Source organism: Podarcis cretensis, assembly GCF_951804945.1.
Source record: "Podarcis cretensis genome assembly, chromosome: 14".
Taxonomy (NCBI): domain Eukaryota; kingdom Metazoa; phylum Chordata; class Lepidosauria; order Squamata; family Lacertidae; genus Podarcis; species Podarcis cretensis.
This window is the reverse complement of record NC_137183.1, coordinates 26,508,451-26,522,766: the sequence shown is the minus strand read 5'-3', so window position 1 is coordinate 26,522,766 and position 14,316 is coordinate 26,508,451. Positions and strand designations below refer to the sequence as shown.

The 14,316-nt window shown below is 45.2% G+C and overlaps 1 protein-coding gene across 1 annotated transcript in view; it reads left to right on the top strand.

Annotated features, from left to right (window-relative positions):
- IGDCC3 (immunoglobulin superfamily DCC subclass member 3) overlaps positions 1 to 14,316 on the top strand; it is a 120,781-nt gene that overhangs the window by 87,889 nt on the left and 18,576 nt on the right. Inside the window, exons 6-7 of the mRNA XM_079954249.1 lie at positions 2,073 to 2,231; positions 8,675 to 8,840. Of these exons, the coding sequence (XP_079810375.1) occupies positions 2,073 to 2,231; positions 8,675 to 8,840 (325 nt within the window). The remainder of the gene's footprint in view (positions 1 to 2,072; positions 2,232 to 8,674; positions 8,841 to 14,316) is intronic.

Here is a 14,316-nt window from a genome sequence, read left to right as displayed (position 1 = left end):
CAGAGGTTATCCTCGTGTCAGAATCCATACACAAGAAAGGAGAGCTTTGCTATTACTTCAGTGTGGGCAAAGTTACATACAGCATATTGTAGTTGCTGCTAGGTAGGAATTTGGTTTGAGGGTATGAAAACCCTTGTGAGCTGGAAGAAGTTGCTAGTTTTGCGTGTAAAGCTGGTTGCGTTGGAAGGGACCCAGAGGGTCATCTAGTTCAACCCCCTGCAATGCTTCTGTCTTCTGTTTCTTGTGGTTTCTTCACACCCGCTTCTCTATGTCCCTGAAAGGCAGGCTGCGTACCCGTAATACAGTTAAAGCACGTTGCTTCCCCCATGGAATCCTGGGAAATGTAGTTTACTGCTCACACAGGCATACAATTCTGAGCACCCTTAATAAACCACAGTTCCCAGGATTCTTTGAGGAAAGCCACGTTCCTTAAACATAGCATAAGATGTTCTTCGGAGCCAGCAGGATCAGATGTTTCTTGGCTCTCCATAGGAGAGCGAATTCACCCTTTCATTTTCAGTGCTAAAGCTCTCTCTGCTAGTTAATGAGATTCTAGCTTCTAATCCCTCACGGCTGGTTGGTGAGCTATGGAGGCCCTGCTGATCCCAGGACTGCTGGAGCAGAGTGGGGTCACTGCCTCTGTCAACCATAGCCAAGCTAGAAGCTTTAAACACACACACACACACACACACACACACACACACACACACACAAGGCCACATCAATGTGCTCTGTTTGTTGTGGTTTGCTGCCCTGACCACAGCAATGCAGCTTGCTTTAAATACCTTTTGCCACCTTGACTGCACCATACAAATATGAAACACCTTCTTTCTCTACAACTGCATTTAAAAAAAATATATATTATGATGTATATATCTGAAGTTGAGAGAAGGAACTGCTGCAAAAGTTGTGAGAGGCAGATTGTAATTATTAAATGGACAGCATTTTTGAAGGATGCTCTGAATTACAAAAAGAACTTAATAGAAATGGAACCAGTAGTTCGGTTTCAGCGAAAAGCCTTCTTTTTTTTCCAGCATGAGGGGTGAAATCCCCCATGGGCAACCCCCCAGGAGCCACATTTATATAAGTTTAGTATGAAAGAAAAATCTCCAAGAGTATATAAAACCAGCCAGTATATAAAACCAGCTATATAAATTGTGGTTTTTTTATGTTGTATTAATAAGCAATGTAGAAGTGCTCATCCTCACATCATTCTAATAATAGCTAAAAGTGTTCAGTGTGACCAAATTCAGTGGTCACGGTAAACCTGGGCATATGACTACACCTTTAAAATACAGTGGTGCCCTGCAAGACGAATGCCTCGCAAGACGAAAAACCCGCTAGACGAAAGGGTTTTCCGTTTTGGAGGTGCTTCACAAAACGAATTTCCTATGGGCTTGCTTCGCAAGATGAAAATGTCTTGCGAGTTCCTGCAGGATTTTTTTCCTCCCCCCCCCCTTTTTCTAAGCCGCTAAGCTGATAAGCCGCTAAACCGCTAATAGCGCTAATCCGCTAAGCCGTCAATGGGCTTGCTTCGCAAGACGAAAAAACCGCAAGACGAAGAGACTCGCGGAACGGATTCTTTTCGTCTTGCGAGGCACCACTGTACAGGCAATGACCAATTTATGTGCATCCAATGGATGGAACTTAAATTTGTGCCTGTATTATATTTGTTTATTTATCTTAAATCAGGAAGAATTGCTGAGATTTGTACATATGAGTAATTCTCACATCTCAACAGTATAACTTATTGTGCACTCTTGTTGTTCATGTGGCATTAGAATCAAATTTATTAATGATTTTTTTAAAAAACACAACTGATGTTGAAAGCTAAAATCTGTTCAGGGCTGCCTCAAAAGAGAGTTTGGGTTTGGCATAAGAGAAGCAAATCTCCTCGTCCCATTTCTGGTCCCTTAGAGTGAGCCTGGTTGTTCTAGGGGAAATGGTGTCTTGCTAGATTAAGCGAGAGAGAGAGAGAGAGAGAGAGAGAGTTAGTTAGTTCCAGGCTCCTTCGCACTGTAAATACCAGACAGACCCAGAGTGTAATTTGCTCTTGTGTTTCTCCAACCCAGATGGCCGGCCGATTGGCGTTGAAGGAATTCAGGTCCTTGGGACAGGAAACCTGATGATCTCTGACCTCACTGTGCAGCATTCTGGGATATACGTGTGCGCGGCCAATAAACCCGGCACAAGGGTGAGGCGGACAGCCCAAGGAAGGTTGGTGGTGCAAGGTAAGGCAGTCAGGATCGCGATCCCTCAATTGCTAAGACACCAAATGGCTGTTTTCACAAACAAAATGTAAATGGTGCCCTTGGATTTCCTTCAGCTAGAACAGAAGAGTGACATTGACTAGCATGTACACTCAGTTTTTTTAAAATGGTCTCTTTCACTTCCTATACTTCATTAGCAACATTTTACAAGTAGCGCATTTCAAGTTAAGAGTGTTCCTGGCATCACATGAGGAAATGTCCAGTGTCTACTTCCTCATCATGAATGGATTTTTCATTTTTAAAAGTAGTGTAACTGTGTCCTGGAAATTCCCTCTTCTGATCACCTAAACAGGGTTGCAGCTGAAAATGTGGTGATAGTAACAAGGGAGTGATGAGGGAGCCTAAATGTATTTATTATTTTTGTTTTGTTGAAAAGATCATTTATACAGTGGTGCCTCGCAAGACGAAAAGAATCCGTTCCGCGATTCTCTTCGTCTAGCGGTTTTTTCGTCTTGCGAAGCAAGCCCATTGACAGCTTAGCGGATTAGCGCTATTAGCGGCTTTTAGCGGTTTATCAGCTTAGCGGATAAGCAGATAAGCAGCTTAGCGGCTTAGAAAAAGGGGGGGAAGGGAAAAAAGTTGGAAAAACTTGCAAGACATTTCGTCTTGCGAAGCAAGCCCATAGGGAAATTCGTTTTGCGAAGCGCCTCCAAAACGGAAAACCCTTTCATCTAGCGCGTTTTTCGTCTTGCGAGCCATTCGTCTTGCGGGGCACCACTGTATACCACTTATTAATCCTCAAAGTAGTTTTGCACAGAATTAAAATTACTTATAAAAATAGCCAGTAAAAAACCTTAGCCTAAGATTTATTTATTTTTCGAAATAAAATCAGCTTTAAAACCTACATTATAAAATAAAACTACACAGTAAAATTCATGCCAAATTTACATGTCTGGGTAGGCTTGCTTGAAAGAAATGTTTGTGGCAGGAGGTGAAAAAAAATTGCAGCGAATGTGCCTCCCTTCAATGTAAATGGGCAGGGAGTTCCAACATTCATGGGGTGCCACAGTGAAAGATTGCTTGCTTGCAAGTGCAAGAGCAAACATTATGTGGCACTTGAAAAATGCCAGTTCCACAGACAAAAACAGTTAAGTGGGCAAGGCAATCCTTCAAGCAAACTGTTCCCAAGCTGTTATATACTAAGAGTAACACCTTGAATTACAGCTAGTAATAAATCAGTGGCCAGTATAACTCTCTGAACAGAAGTCTAATACGCTGACAAGGCCTCACTTTTGTCAGCAATCATGTTGCAGCCTTCGGCACTGACGGCAGTTTCAGGACCAAGAGCTGGGCCTCTTTCCCCATCCCTTAAACCTACAAGATTTGACTTGGCCAAATACCTTCAGCAGTCTGGCATTGTTCTGTCCTCTTTGACCAGAGAGCACTGAGGTTGATGTTCTGCAGAGCAATTGGATAGAAAAGGACAACCAAAATGATTGAGGGGAGGGAACAATATCGCTATGAAGAAAGCTTGCAGCATTTGGTACTTTTTAGGTTCAAGAAAAGGCAAATGAGGCATGACAGTTTGTTTGTTTTAAAAAATCTTGCATGGCATGAAGAAAGCAGAGATAGAAAAGTTTTTCTCCCTCTCTCATAATGCTAGAACTCAGTCAGGGGCTGAGTCGAATGTTGGAAGATTCAGGACAGAATCTCAGATGAACTCAGATTAGACAAATTCATGGAGGAGAAAGGTACCAACGGCTACTGGCCATCATGACTGTTCTTTACCTCCACATTTAGAGCCAGTAATGTTTCTGAATACCAGTTTCTGGAAACCTCAGCGGGGGGAATATGCTACAGTGCTCAAATCCTGCTTGCAGGTTTCTGGCTGGCCACTGTGAGAACAGGAGGCTGGACTAGATGGGCTTTTCTTACTTTCTTAATGCTGCCTGCCCTTACCTCCTTCCTTCTCCCTATGTAAAGGGGCTAGAAGCTTACTTTTTTCCTTTTGTTTTGGGGAAAGGAAAAAAAAAAAGGAAGCTGAAAACTTAGTGAGAGAGCTCAGTTCCATGCTCTCCTGTAGCTGCAATCCTGCAACTAAACCCCTCTGCTGTGTGGTCTGTGCACCAGGGAAATGTGGGGGCTTTTCTCTCCTCCCACCAAAGGCAAAATCCTCCTAACGGCGGACCTGAAAAGCCATTTTTAATTACCTTGGCCAATGCTGCCCCAAAATGAGTTTCTCAAATGTTTGCTGTGTGTCCAGTCTCCATGGTGAAGTTTTTGCACAGAGAATGCCTTTTCCAGGGTTTGAGGGGGGCTGGGGAGAGAAAAGGGGAGCAACACAGCTGGCAGCACAGAGTTGAATGCTGTTAATCCTTTCCCTGATTACGAGCCCTCGGCTTCGCCTTTGAAGTAGCCCGTTTCCAGCAGCCCGCATTCTCATCAGCTCCCCTCGTTAACTGCTCGGTTTGATGAGCCTCTGAATCTCAAATTATCTCTCTCCCACCTGAGCGGCCTAATTGGCCATTTTCACAGGGATGGCCAGGCAAGAGGGTTTTTTCCCCCTTTGGGGCAATGGGGAAGGAGATCTCTTTCTGCTAACATCCTTGCCTCCAAATAACATTGTTATAGCCCCCGTTATAGCCAGACCCATTGGCCCGAAAGACCCCCTTCCTTGGGCACCAGTAACTTGGTGCCATCCTGTGCGCGTTCGCAAATGATTCCTCCAAACCACCATTCCCAAGTCAGTTGCGGCCTAGAAAGAAAACAAACATAGGAACAAACAGAGAGCACATGACATGTGCAGAAGGCCTGGCAGGGCTAGGAACAACCCTTCTCTAAAAGCCAGGAGAGATGCCGCCACTGTAGATCCACTGTTGAGCCAAATTCCCTTGGGAGGAAGAGCAGGATACAAATTTAATATATAAGCAGTTCTATTTTTCTAGAAAAAGAGGTGCTGGAACTCACCATGAATGCCTCCCATAGTTCTCTTATCATAGCCATGGCACCCACCTGAGAGGTGCTGGAACCCCATATAGAAGTAAACAAAAACAATTTGACCCAAGGGCCCCATTTCCACCTGGGCAACCTTCTGGGGCCCACATGCCAGCGGTGGGTGAGGCTAGAGCCAAAATTGGATGGAGCAATTCCTGTCAATTTCACCTTTGTATGGTAGGCTGGTGTCCATTCATATTTGCACACACCTCTAAGAACAGCCCTGGAGGATCTGGCCGGTGGCTCATCTAGGCCAGCATCCTGCCCTCGCAGCGGCAGACCAGATGCCCTTGGGAAGCTCGTGAGTTGGAAATGGGTGCAACAGCACTCTGCCCACCTGCATGTTGCCTCTGAAGTAGAGGTAAGCCTAGCCATTGTGGTTAGTAGCCATTGATCGGCTTGTTCCACATGGATTTGTCTAATCCTCTTTGAAAGCTCTTCTCTATCCTCCCATCTAGGGAAGGGTAAGGCATCACAAAAATTCTAGGACAAAATTCCAGCCAGGCAAAGACACTCAAGGAGAGGATGCAAAACAGAGATAGAGAGCCTTGGAGGGTACATCCAGTCCCTGGGCCTGAGGTTCCTCATCCCCTATGTAGACAAGCCTGAGCTTGCATGGGTTGACATAATATGAGGCAGCTCCCCACGTCCCTTGGAGAGTTAAGCTGCATGCACACCATACATTGAAAGCACATGGCTTCCTGCAAAGAATCCTGGAAGCTGTAGTTTGTTGAGGGGCTGGGAGTTGTGGGTCTGTGATAGCTACAGTTCCCAAGAGCCTTTGAGGGAAGGCATGTGCTTTAGATGTGTGTGTGTGTGTAGCTGCAGTCTTGCTCGTTGCGGTTGACCAGGTGAGCGAAAGGTCGGCCATCCTCTGCAACACAGCTCTCAAAGCAGTTGGGCTGGAGGAGCCATTATGCAACGAAAGAAGCAGAGTGTGAGGAGGAGGAGGAACGGCTGCTGCTGACAGAGGATGACCCATTGAACCCTTGATGTTAGGGTGTCCTCCTCCTCATCCTTCACCCTTTCCCAGACACAGAATAATTTATTTCTGCAGCAGTGAGTGGGCTGCTGATTTGAAGGCACCACAGGGTCTGTGGCATGCCCATCTGCTGGTTTTCGTCAGCTCACACACTACGTTCTCAGGTAGACACAAATGACATACTGAAAGCAAAAGGTGTTAAACAAAATGCTTGTTAATAACTCATGCCGCAAGTGGGCCGGTTGAAGGTTTGGAGCAGTAAATCAGGGAGTGCCTGGAACATATTCAGAAGCTGCTGGCATAATGCAAAAGCCTCAGGATTGCAGAGAAGTGAGAGTGAGGAAAGAAAGGGGAGAAGGGCCTTGCATGCAGGAGGTCTCAGGTTCAATTCCTATCGTCTCCAGTTAAGGCTTGAAATGTCCCCTACCTGAAAAACCTCAGAGAGTCACTGCCAGTCAGTGTGGGCAGTCCTGAGCTACGTGTGGCACATACTTCCATGTTCCTAAGAAGGGCTGGGGGTCTCAAACAAAGAATCCCTCCTCTGTTCTTGTTGCAGTAGCTGCTGCTTTCTGTACCCACAGAAAATCTCTCATTCCAGTTGTTAGCTACTTATTGTGACCCACTCATTCTCTTCCTTGCATCAAATGATACCAGACTCCTACACTTTCAGTAAGCTTTCAGTAAGCCCTTTGCAAAGTTGGCATTCTTTCCTAAAGTATAAAGAACTGTTCTTTTGACAGTAGCATAGAACTAGCCTGGCAAAGGAGTTCATTCATTCATTCATTCCATTTGAATCTTGCCCATCCAACTAAGGCCACATCTATACCATACATTTAAAGTGCTGTGATACCGCTGTAAGCGGTCATGGCTCCCCGCAAAGAACCCTGGGAGATGTAGTTTGCCAAGGGTGCTGAGAGTGGTTTGGAATCCTCTATTGCCTGCTCAGAGCTACAGTGTCCAGAGTTTCCAGGGAAGAAGGTTTGATTGTTAAAGCACTTTCAAAATGCTTATTTATTCCAAGCAATCATTATCTTTTAAGCCAACTTAACACAGTGGTATTATAATCAAGTTCAGTTGGGGGCGAGGGGACAGGAACATCTCCCTGTACTAAATGTTAAACCAGCTTCTTCTGTCTCCCTTCTCTGACCCTCTCAGAGAGTCCTTTTGATCTCCTTCCTTTGATCCCTGCAGCAGACAAGTTTCCTATATTCCTCTCGGTTCTCTGACCTCAGATGTTGGGAATCTCATTTTCATCCCTTGTCACAAATGAACAAGCTCCGTATAGGAGAATGGTTAACAACTTAAGACATACAACGACAAAATGAAGAGGGTGTTTCTTTTTGAGGCAGGGAGAAAAAAGAACAGATTGCAAAGAAACAGGCATCCCTCCCAAACACCCATCCTTTCTGTTGTTTCCAATTAGCCATTTGGTGTCATAAGAGACCGGACAGGCTGGTGAATATCCAGATGGGCACCAGCATCCTCTGACTGAAGCAGAGGGGGGTGGACAGAAATGCTGGTCCTCCACAAGTATGCTGATACCTTCCTCTTGTTTCCCAGTTGCCCCTTTTTGTCTACAGTGCCGTGAGCCCTCTAGGGAGGCCAAATGTAAAAGAAGGCAAGGCTCCTGAGTCTTTAGTAGCTGAGTAGAAGAAGGGGTTGTTGTTGTTGTTGCTTTTTGAGAGGTGTACTTTGCACAACTAACTCTACCTGCTGAAATTCCCTTTTCTGTACACCACAAGCTGGACCCCCTAGATCACTCCCTGCCTGAGTTAATAGGAGGGGTGGTGCTGGTTCTAAATTCACTTCCTTCTGCTCTGGGGATTACAGGTCTGGGCATTCCTTTCCAGATCATGTCATTCATTCACTGGTAATTTTGTTCATACAATGCTTTCCCACAAATGGTGAAAATGGGTTGCAATAAAGAAAAAGGGGAACGCTTCTCAAAATCAGCCATCACAAGAACACACTGTTTTTGTGTGTGTGGCCACTGTCTATTTCCCCACTGAGTGCTCCAGGTCATTGGTGGCAGAGCCAAGACTGGCTGGAAGTCATGCTGTGCCAGTCCAGCTATATAACCCTCTAGCTCTTTATGCAACTTTCTATGTGTGTGTATTTGAAGGCACAATGTTCTTCATAAAGGGAGACCAATGCAGGCCCCTCCCAGGGCACTTAGGCCCTGGCATCTCCCTGGGCATCATGGTGATGCCAGTTCCAGCAGCTCCCATTCATTTATCTGGGTCTAGCACAGGAAAACATTCACCTCTGCAATAAGCTTAGTTTTCTGCCTCCCCCACTCCTAGATAGATAGATAGATAGATATAGATAGATAGATAGATAGATAGATAGATTATATAGATAGACAAATGACAGACAGAGGACAGATAGATAGATGATAGATAGATAGATAGTTGATAGATAGATGATATATAGATGATATATAGATAGATGATAGATATGGAGCCCATGTTTTCCTTTGTCTTTGCAGCTCCTGCAGAATTTGTACAGCACCCGCAGTCTATTTCCAGGCCCGTGGGGACCACCGCCATCTTTACCTGCTTGGCACAGGGGGAACCTCCTCCACAGATAACGTGGCTGAAGAACGGGCAGATTTTAGAACCTACGGACCACATTAAGCTAAAGAACAACAACAGGTAAATTGCTGTTATGCGTAGATCTTAAGATTCTTCTGGGAACTGACTTCTTTTAAAGAAAGGGCTGGTGCTGTGCTGTTTTTATTGTAATTATCTGTATGTTTTTAATATACCTATTATTATTATTATTATTATTATTATTATTAAGCTTTGCAGCTCTGACCTACTCAAAACCCGTTTACTGGCCTAAAAGCTCAGTCTGCCTCACCCCCAGCAGCAAACCCAGGAGTGTAACGGCTGGCTATGATAACCCTTGCGGGTACAGTGGTACCTCGGGTTACATACGCTTCAGGTTACAGACTCCGCTAACCTGGAAATAGTACCTCGGGTTAAGAACTTTGCTTCAGGATGAGAACAGAAATCATGCAGCGGCGGCAGCGGGAGGCCCCATTAGCTAAAGTGGTGCTTCAGATTAAGAACAGTTTCAGGTTAAGAACGGACCTCCAGAACGAATTAAGTTCTTAACCCGAGGTACCACTGTACAGGGTAGGCACTCTCTACATTCTCAGAAGCCCTTTAATTTAATAGCATTTCATCATATGGCTGGCAGAACTTATGTTTTCAGTCAATGTCTTCTGTACCTAAGAGGAATCTCCACTTGCTTGTAGGCCCAACAGGACCCCGGAGGAGCTTTGGATCATGACAACAACAATTATTATTATTATTTTCTTGAAGCTCATACACATCTGTTAATATACTTAACGCTGTTATATCACGTTAAGGAGATTATATGAAGCTACAGGGTTTATCCCTCCAGCTCTGTTATTTCTCTCTGTATTGTTGCCTGTTATTTCCATAGAAACCGAAACCCACTGACCAGTAATTTTCACACTAGGCTCACCCAGGCCTGCTATTTCCACCACACAAATACCACTCTGTACTACGGCATGAAAATGTGGTTCTTTGGTCTTTTTTTGCTTTCCCTGGCGAGATAAGAGGCCCGGATTCAGAGAAAGTCGGTCACAAGGACACTTATTACCTCAAAGTGCAGGGAAGGGAGGTCAATTTGACCCGCAGTTGGGAAGCAAACCGTTAAACCCCTGTTGGAAAACAGTTCTGCAAAAACCAATGCCACTCATTGCAGAGAAAGAGATGACAGAAAAATTTGTTGCCAGTTTATTTCTGGGTCCAAGTCAAGGTGCTCATGCTAGTATTTGTTGTTGTTGTTTAGTTGTTTAGTCATTTCTGACTCTTTGTGACCCCATGGACCAGAGCACGCCAGGCACTCCTGTCTTCCACTGCCTCCCGCAGTTTGGTCAAACTCATGCTGGTAGCTTCGAGAACACTGTCCAACCATCTCGTCCTCTGTCGTCCCCTTCTCCTTGTGCCCTCCATCTTTCCCAACATCAGGGTCTTTTCCAGGGAGTCTTCTCTTCTCATGAGGTGGCCAAAGTATTGGAGCCTCAGCTTCACGATCTGTCCTTCCAGTGAGCACTCAGGGCTGACTTCCTTAAGAATGGATAAGTTTGATCTTCTTGCAGTCCATGGGACTCTCATGAGTCTCCTCCAGCACCATCATTCAAAAGCATCAATTCTTTGGCGATCAGCCTTGTAAATGACTCAGGTGTACTCATGGGAGCCATTGTAACAAGTCCTGCTAGCGCAATGGGACTTCTGCCCTCTCTTCCATGGATGAGCTAGAATTTGAACCCAAGTCTGTCCACTCCTGTTCTTGACACCTTAATCACTGTGCAGCATGACAAAGTTCTGTTTCTTTCAGACAGTGCTGGAGCATGTTGTAGGGCCCCATGTCTATTCAAGAAGAGCTTATAGGTCTCTTGTAACTCCTCCCCCACCCCCACCCCCACCCCCACCCCGTGGTGAACTGGGAAAATACCCTGGAAAACACCCAGCAGTCCTTTGCGGGATTGAATTGTTGCAATACATAAGCATTATCTTTTCATGGAGGAGCGCCTTAGATATATTTCCAAGAGACACTTTGGTTTTGCAGAATGCAATTTGAAAATGACTGGCATAAGAAAATAGGAGGAGTCTGCTGGGTCAGGCCCATCTAGTCCAGCATCCTGTTTTCACAATTTGTCCAATCCTCTTTCAAAGCCATCCATGTTGGTGGCCACCATTGCCTCCTGAGGGAACAAGCTCCATTGTTTAGCTATGTGCAGCCTAAAGAAGGACTTCCTTTTGATTTGCCCAGAATCCTCCATCATTCAGTTTCATTGGATGTCCCCAAGTCTGAGAGCTATGAGAGAGGTTGAGTGTTACGAGAAAGGGAGCAAACCTTTCCTCTACCCACTTTCTCCATACCAAAAAGGGCCTAGATGAACCAAGCGTTTTTTCTAGGATGCGGGTGGTGCTGTGGTCTAAACCACTGAGCCTCTTGGGCTTGTCGATCAGAAGGTCAGTGGTTCGAATCCCCACGATGGAGTGAGCTCCTGTTGCTCTATCCCAGCTCCTGCCAACCTAGCAGTTCAAAAGCACGCCAGTGCAAGTAGATAAACAGGTACCGCTGCTGCGGGAAGGTAAACGGCATTTCCATGCGCTCTGGTTTCCGCCACGGTGTTCCATTGCTCCAGAAGCAGTTTAGTCCTGCTGGCCACATGACCCGGAAAACTTTCTGCAGACAAAAGCTGACTCCCTCGGCCTGAAAGCAAGATGAGCGCCACAACCTCATAGTCACCTTTGACTGGATTTAACCGTCCAGGGGTCCTTTACCTTTACCTTTTTTTATATATACTAGGGGTAAGTTTCTTACAACCAATACGTCCATGTTGTTGGTGATTCCTAAACCCATGATACCGAGAAGTCCTTTTTAACTGTTTTTGAGGTGCTGGATGTTATTGGAAAGGAGGAGTTGCAGAAAGAAGCCAGATTTCCTGGGATGCTTTCCTCATCCTTTCTCTCCCCCTCTCTCAATCTCTCTCTCCCTCTCCCCCAAATCCCTTTGTTTCATGCTTGTGTGCATGACTAAACGGTATAGCCCCGTTCGTTCCAAGCAGAATCAGTTTGCATAGTGGCCTTCGGATGTGCACTTGAGGGGGGGCAGTATTTGTCTCTGTAATGATGGGATCTCTTATCTTGCAGTTAATGAGTCCAGCTAAACTGCAGCCTGAGTCTCTTAATTAGATTACATGCTTTCCCCTACTGAAAATTTCATTGGATTAAAACTCATCATATAGTAATAAAAAGACTGAATGCCCCTGAAGGATTTTCCTTTTCCCTTTTTTTTTTTTTTTTTGTTGATTAGAAGAGGGCAGGGGAAAGAGCAATGAAAATTCGGGGGAAGTAATCTACCCCAGATTGAACTGTTTACTAATTAATTGGCAGTATTATCTAAACGATCTCCTCCTCACTTGTTGGATAACACATAGAAGAAAATAAAGCTAAATGAAAAGTGTTGGGTCACAGGCAATGGCTTTCCTTTTCCATGGACGCTTCCCAAAATTCTAACTGGAGCTTTCCCCATAATTGCTATAAGAATATAAGGAGAGCCCACATGAATGACATATTGTAAGCCTACCCAGTCCAGAATCCCTTTCCCACAATGGCGAACCAGATGGCCCAATGGGAAACCCACAACCAGAACCTTGAGCACAACAGTGCTCTCATGTGAGCCAGGAAGCTTCCAGCTTCTTTATAATTCTGAGCACCATCTCACTCCCAAACTCCAGCCTTCCTGACTTGGGGAAAGGGAGGGTTTCTCAATGAGAGAAAGAACAAGGAAGCCTGAACTTCCAGCTGTAGTTGGCCTCTCCAGCGCCCATTGACCAAGGATGATGGGGAAAGTTTGTTTGTTTTTTGTACACGAGGTTCAGAGCAGCCTTCTGCAATGTGTTAACCTGCCAGAGTTGCGGATGACAACTCTCACCAGCTTCAGCCAGCATGGCTGTGAGCTTGTATGGGGTGTGAGGTGAGAAAATGTAACAGAATGAAGGTGCATTGCTTGACTTTGGCCTGCTCTGTCTCTGTGTGTCTCTGCTTGGAGCGGTGGTGGTGAGTCATCTGCAGGGAAGAAATAAATTATCTTAAAGGGTCTATATTGCCAAGATGCATTTACCACAACGGCATGTAGCAGAGGCCAACCATCTCGATGCAAAGATAGCTCCTGATATTGATTTTTGTGTGTGTGTGTTTCTTGTATTTACAAAATGGTAATTAAGTGGGTATTATTTATTAATTCTGCCAAAAAGCAACGCTGAGCCCTGGCCAAAGACTTGCTCTCCTCCATAAACTTGCATCTTATGAACAATTTTTCCCCATCCCCACCTCTCCCCTATTAACTCTCTGCTTCCCCAGTCATTGTAATGTTCACTGGTCGCTTCTTGAATGCTTTCTTTGAGATCACTCAGCACCAGAGGCAACACACCTGATGGAAGTCGTCATCCTGAAGGGCACCACATTATCTCTTGCTGCTTTAGCCATCATGGTCCATGATGCTGTAATCAAAGGGTGGGCAGTCACTAGCTTTCCAGATATTACTGGACCCAAAATGCCATCAGTCACAGCCAGCTTGGCCAGTGGACAGCAATGATGGGAGTTTAGCAACCCCTGGAGGACACCAAGCTGGTTCCCCTGACTTTAGGTGGAAAAGGGTCATCTAGTCCAACCCCTTGGAAAGCAAGAGTAGGACTAGCACTGGGTACAACCTATGGCATTGTGGCTCTGCCAGGCATGGCAATGAACATTTCCTAGGGGGACTTCAGCCATACAAATCTTCTTCTTCTTTTTATGCCATTGCTTGCCATAACCAGTGAAGGATTCCTTATATGCATCAAGTCACCCTCAGATCCTGTAAGGTCAAATAATAATAATAATAATAATAATAATAATAATAATAATAAAGAGAGCTTTGGTTTTGCATGACAGAAGAAGTTACAGGATCCAGCTTCCTCAGAATCTTGACTTTTGCTTTTTACAATGGGCAAGTTTCTAGCTCTTCTGGTTGTAATAATAATAATAATAATAATAATAATAATAATTTTTTATTTATATCACGCCCTCCCCAGCCGAAGCCGGGCTCAGGGTGGCTAAAAACAATAAAATAATACAACATTCTAAATACAACATGCAAAAAGAGACTTGGAAAAACATGGTGAGTATTCAAGTGCTGGAGCAGGAAGAACAAGCTGGATAAGATGTCCTGGGGGGTGGGGTGGCGGTGGGGCCTCAGTGCCCTCTGCAGCTCCCGCCCTCTTTCCATGACAAGCAAAACTAGAATAAATTATGCAAAGTAGCAAAGGTGGCATAGTTATGCAAAATCTGGGGATTGTGCCAGTTTGCAAGATTTGCATAATATATGCACGTTGCAGAAGCCAGCTTTCCCCGAAGGGATAGGATTTCTTTTTTTCATTTCATGCAGCGTACGCTCAGCCCCATCTTCAACCCGCTAGGCTGCCCTTTCGGCATGAAACTTGGCTCGCTAGCATGAGCCAGTTGGACCGCACCTTCTGGGGCACCCTTCCTCTCTGTCCGCGGCCCCCTGTGTTTTTCACAGCTTGGCAGGTGGGCCTGTTTGCTC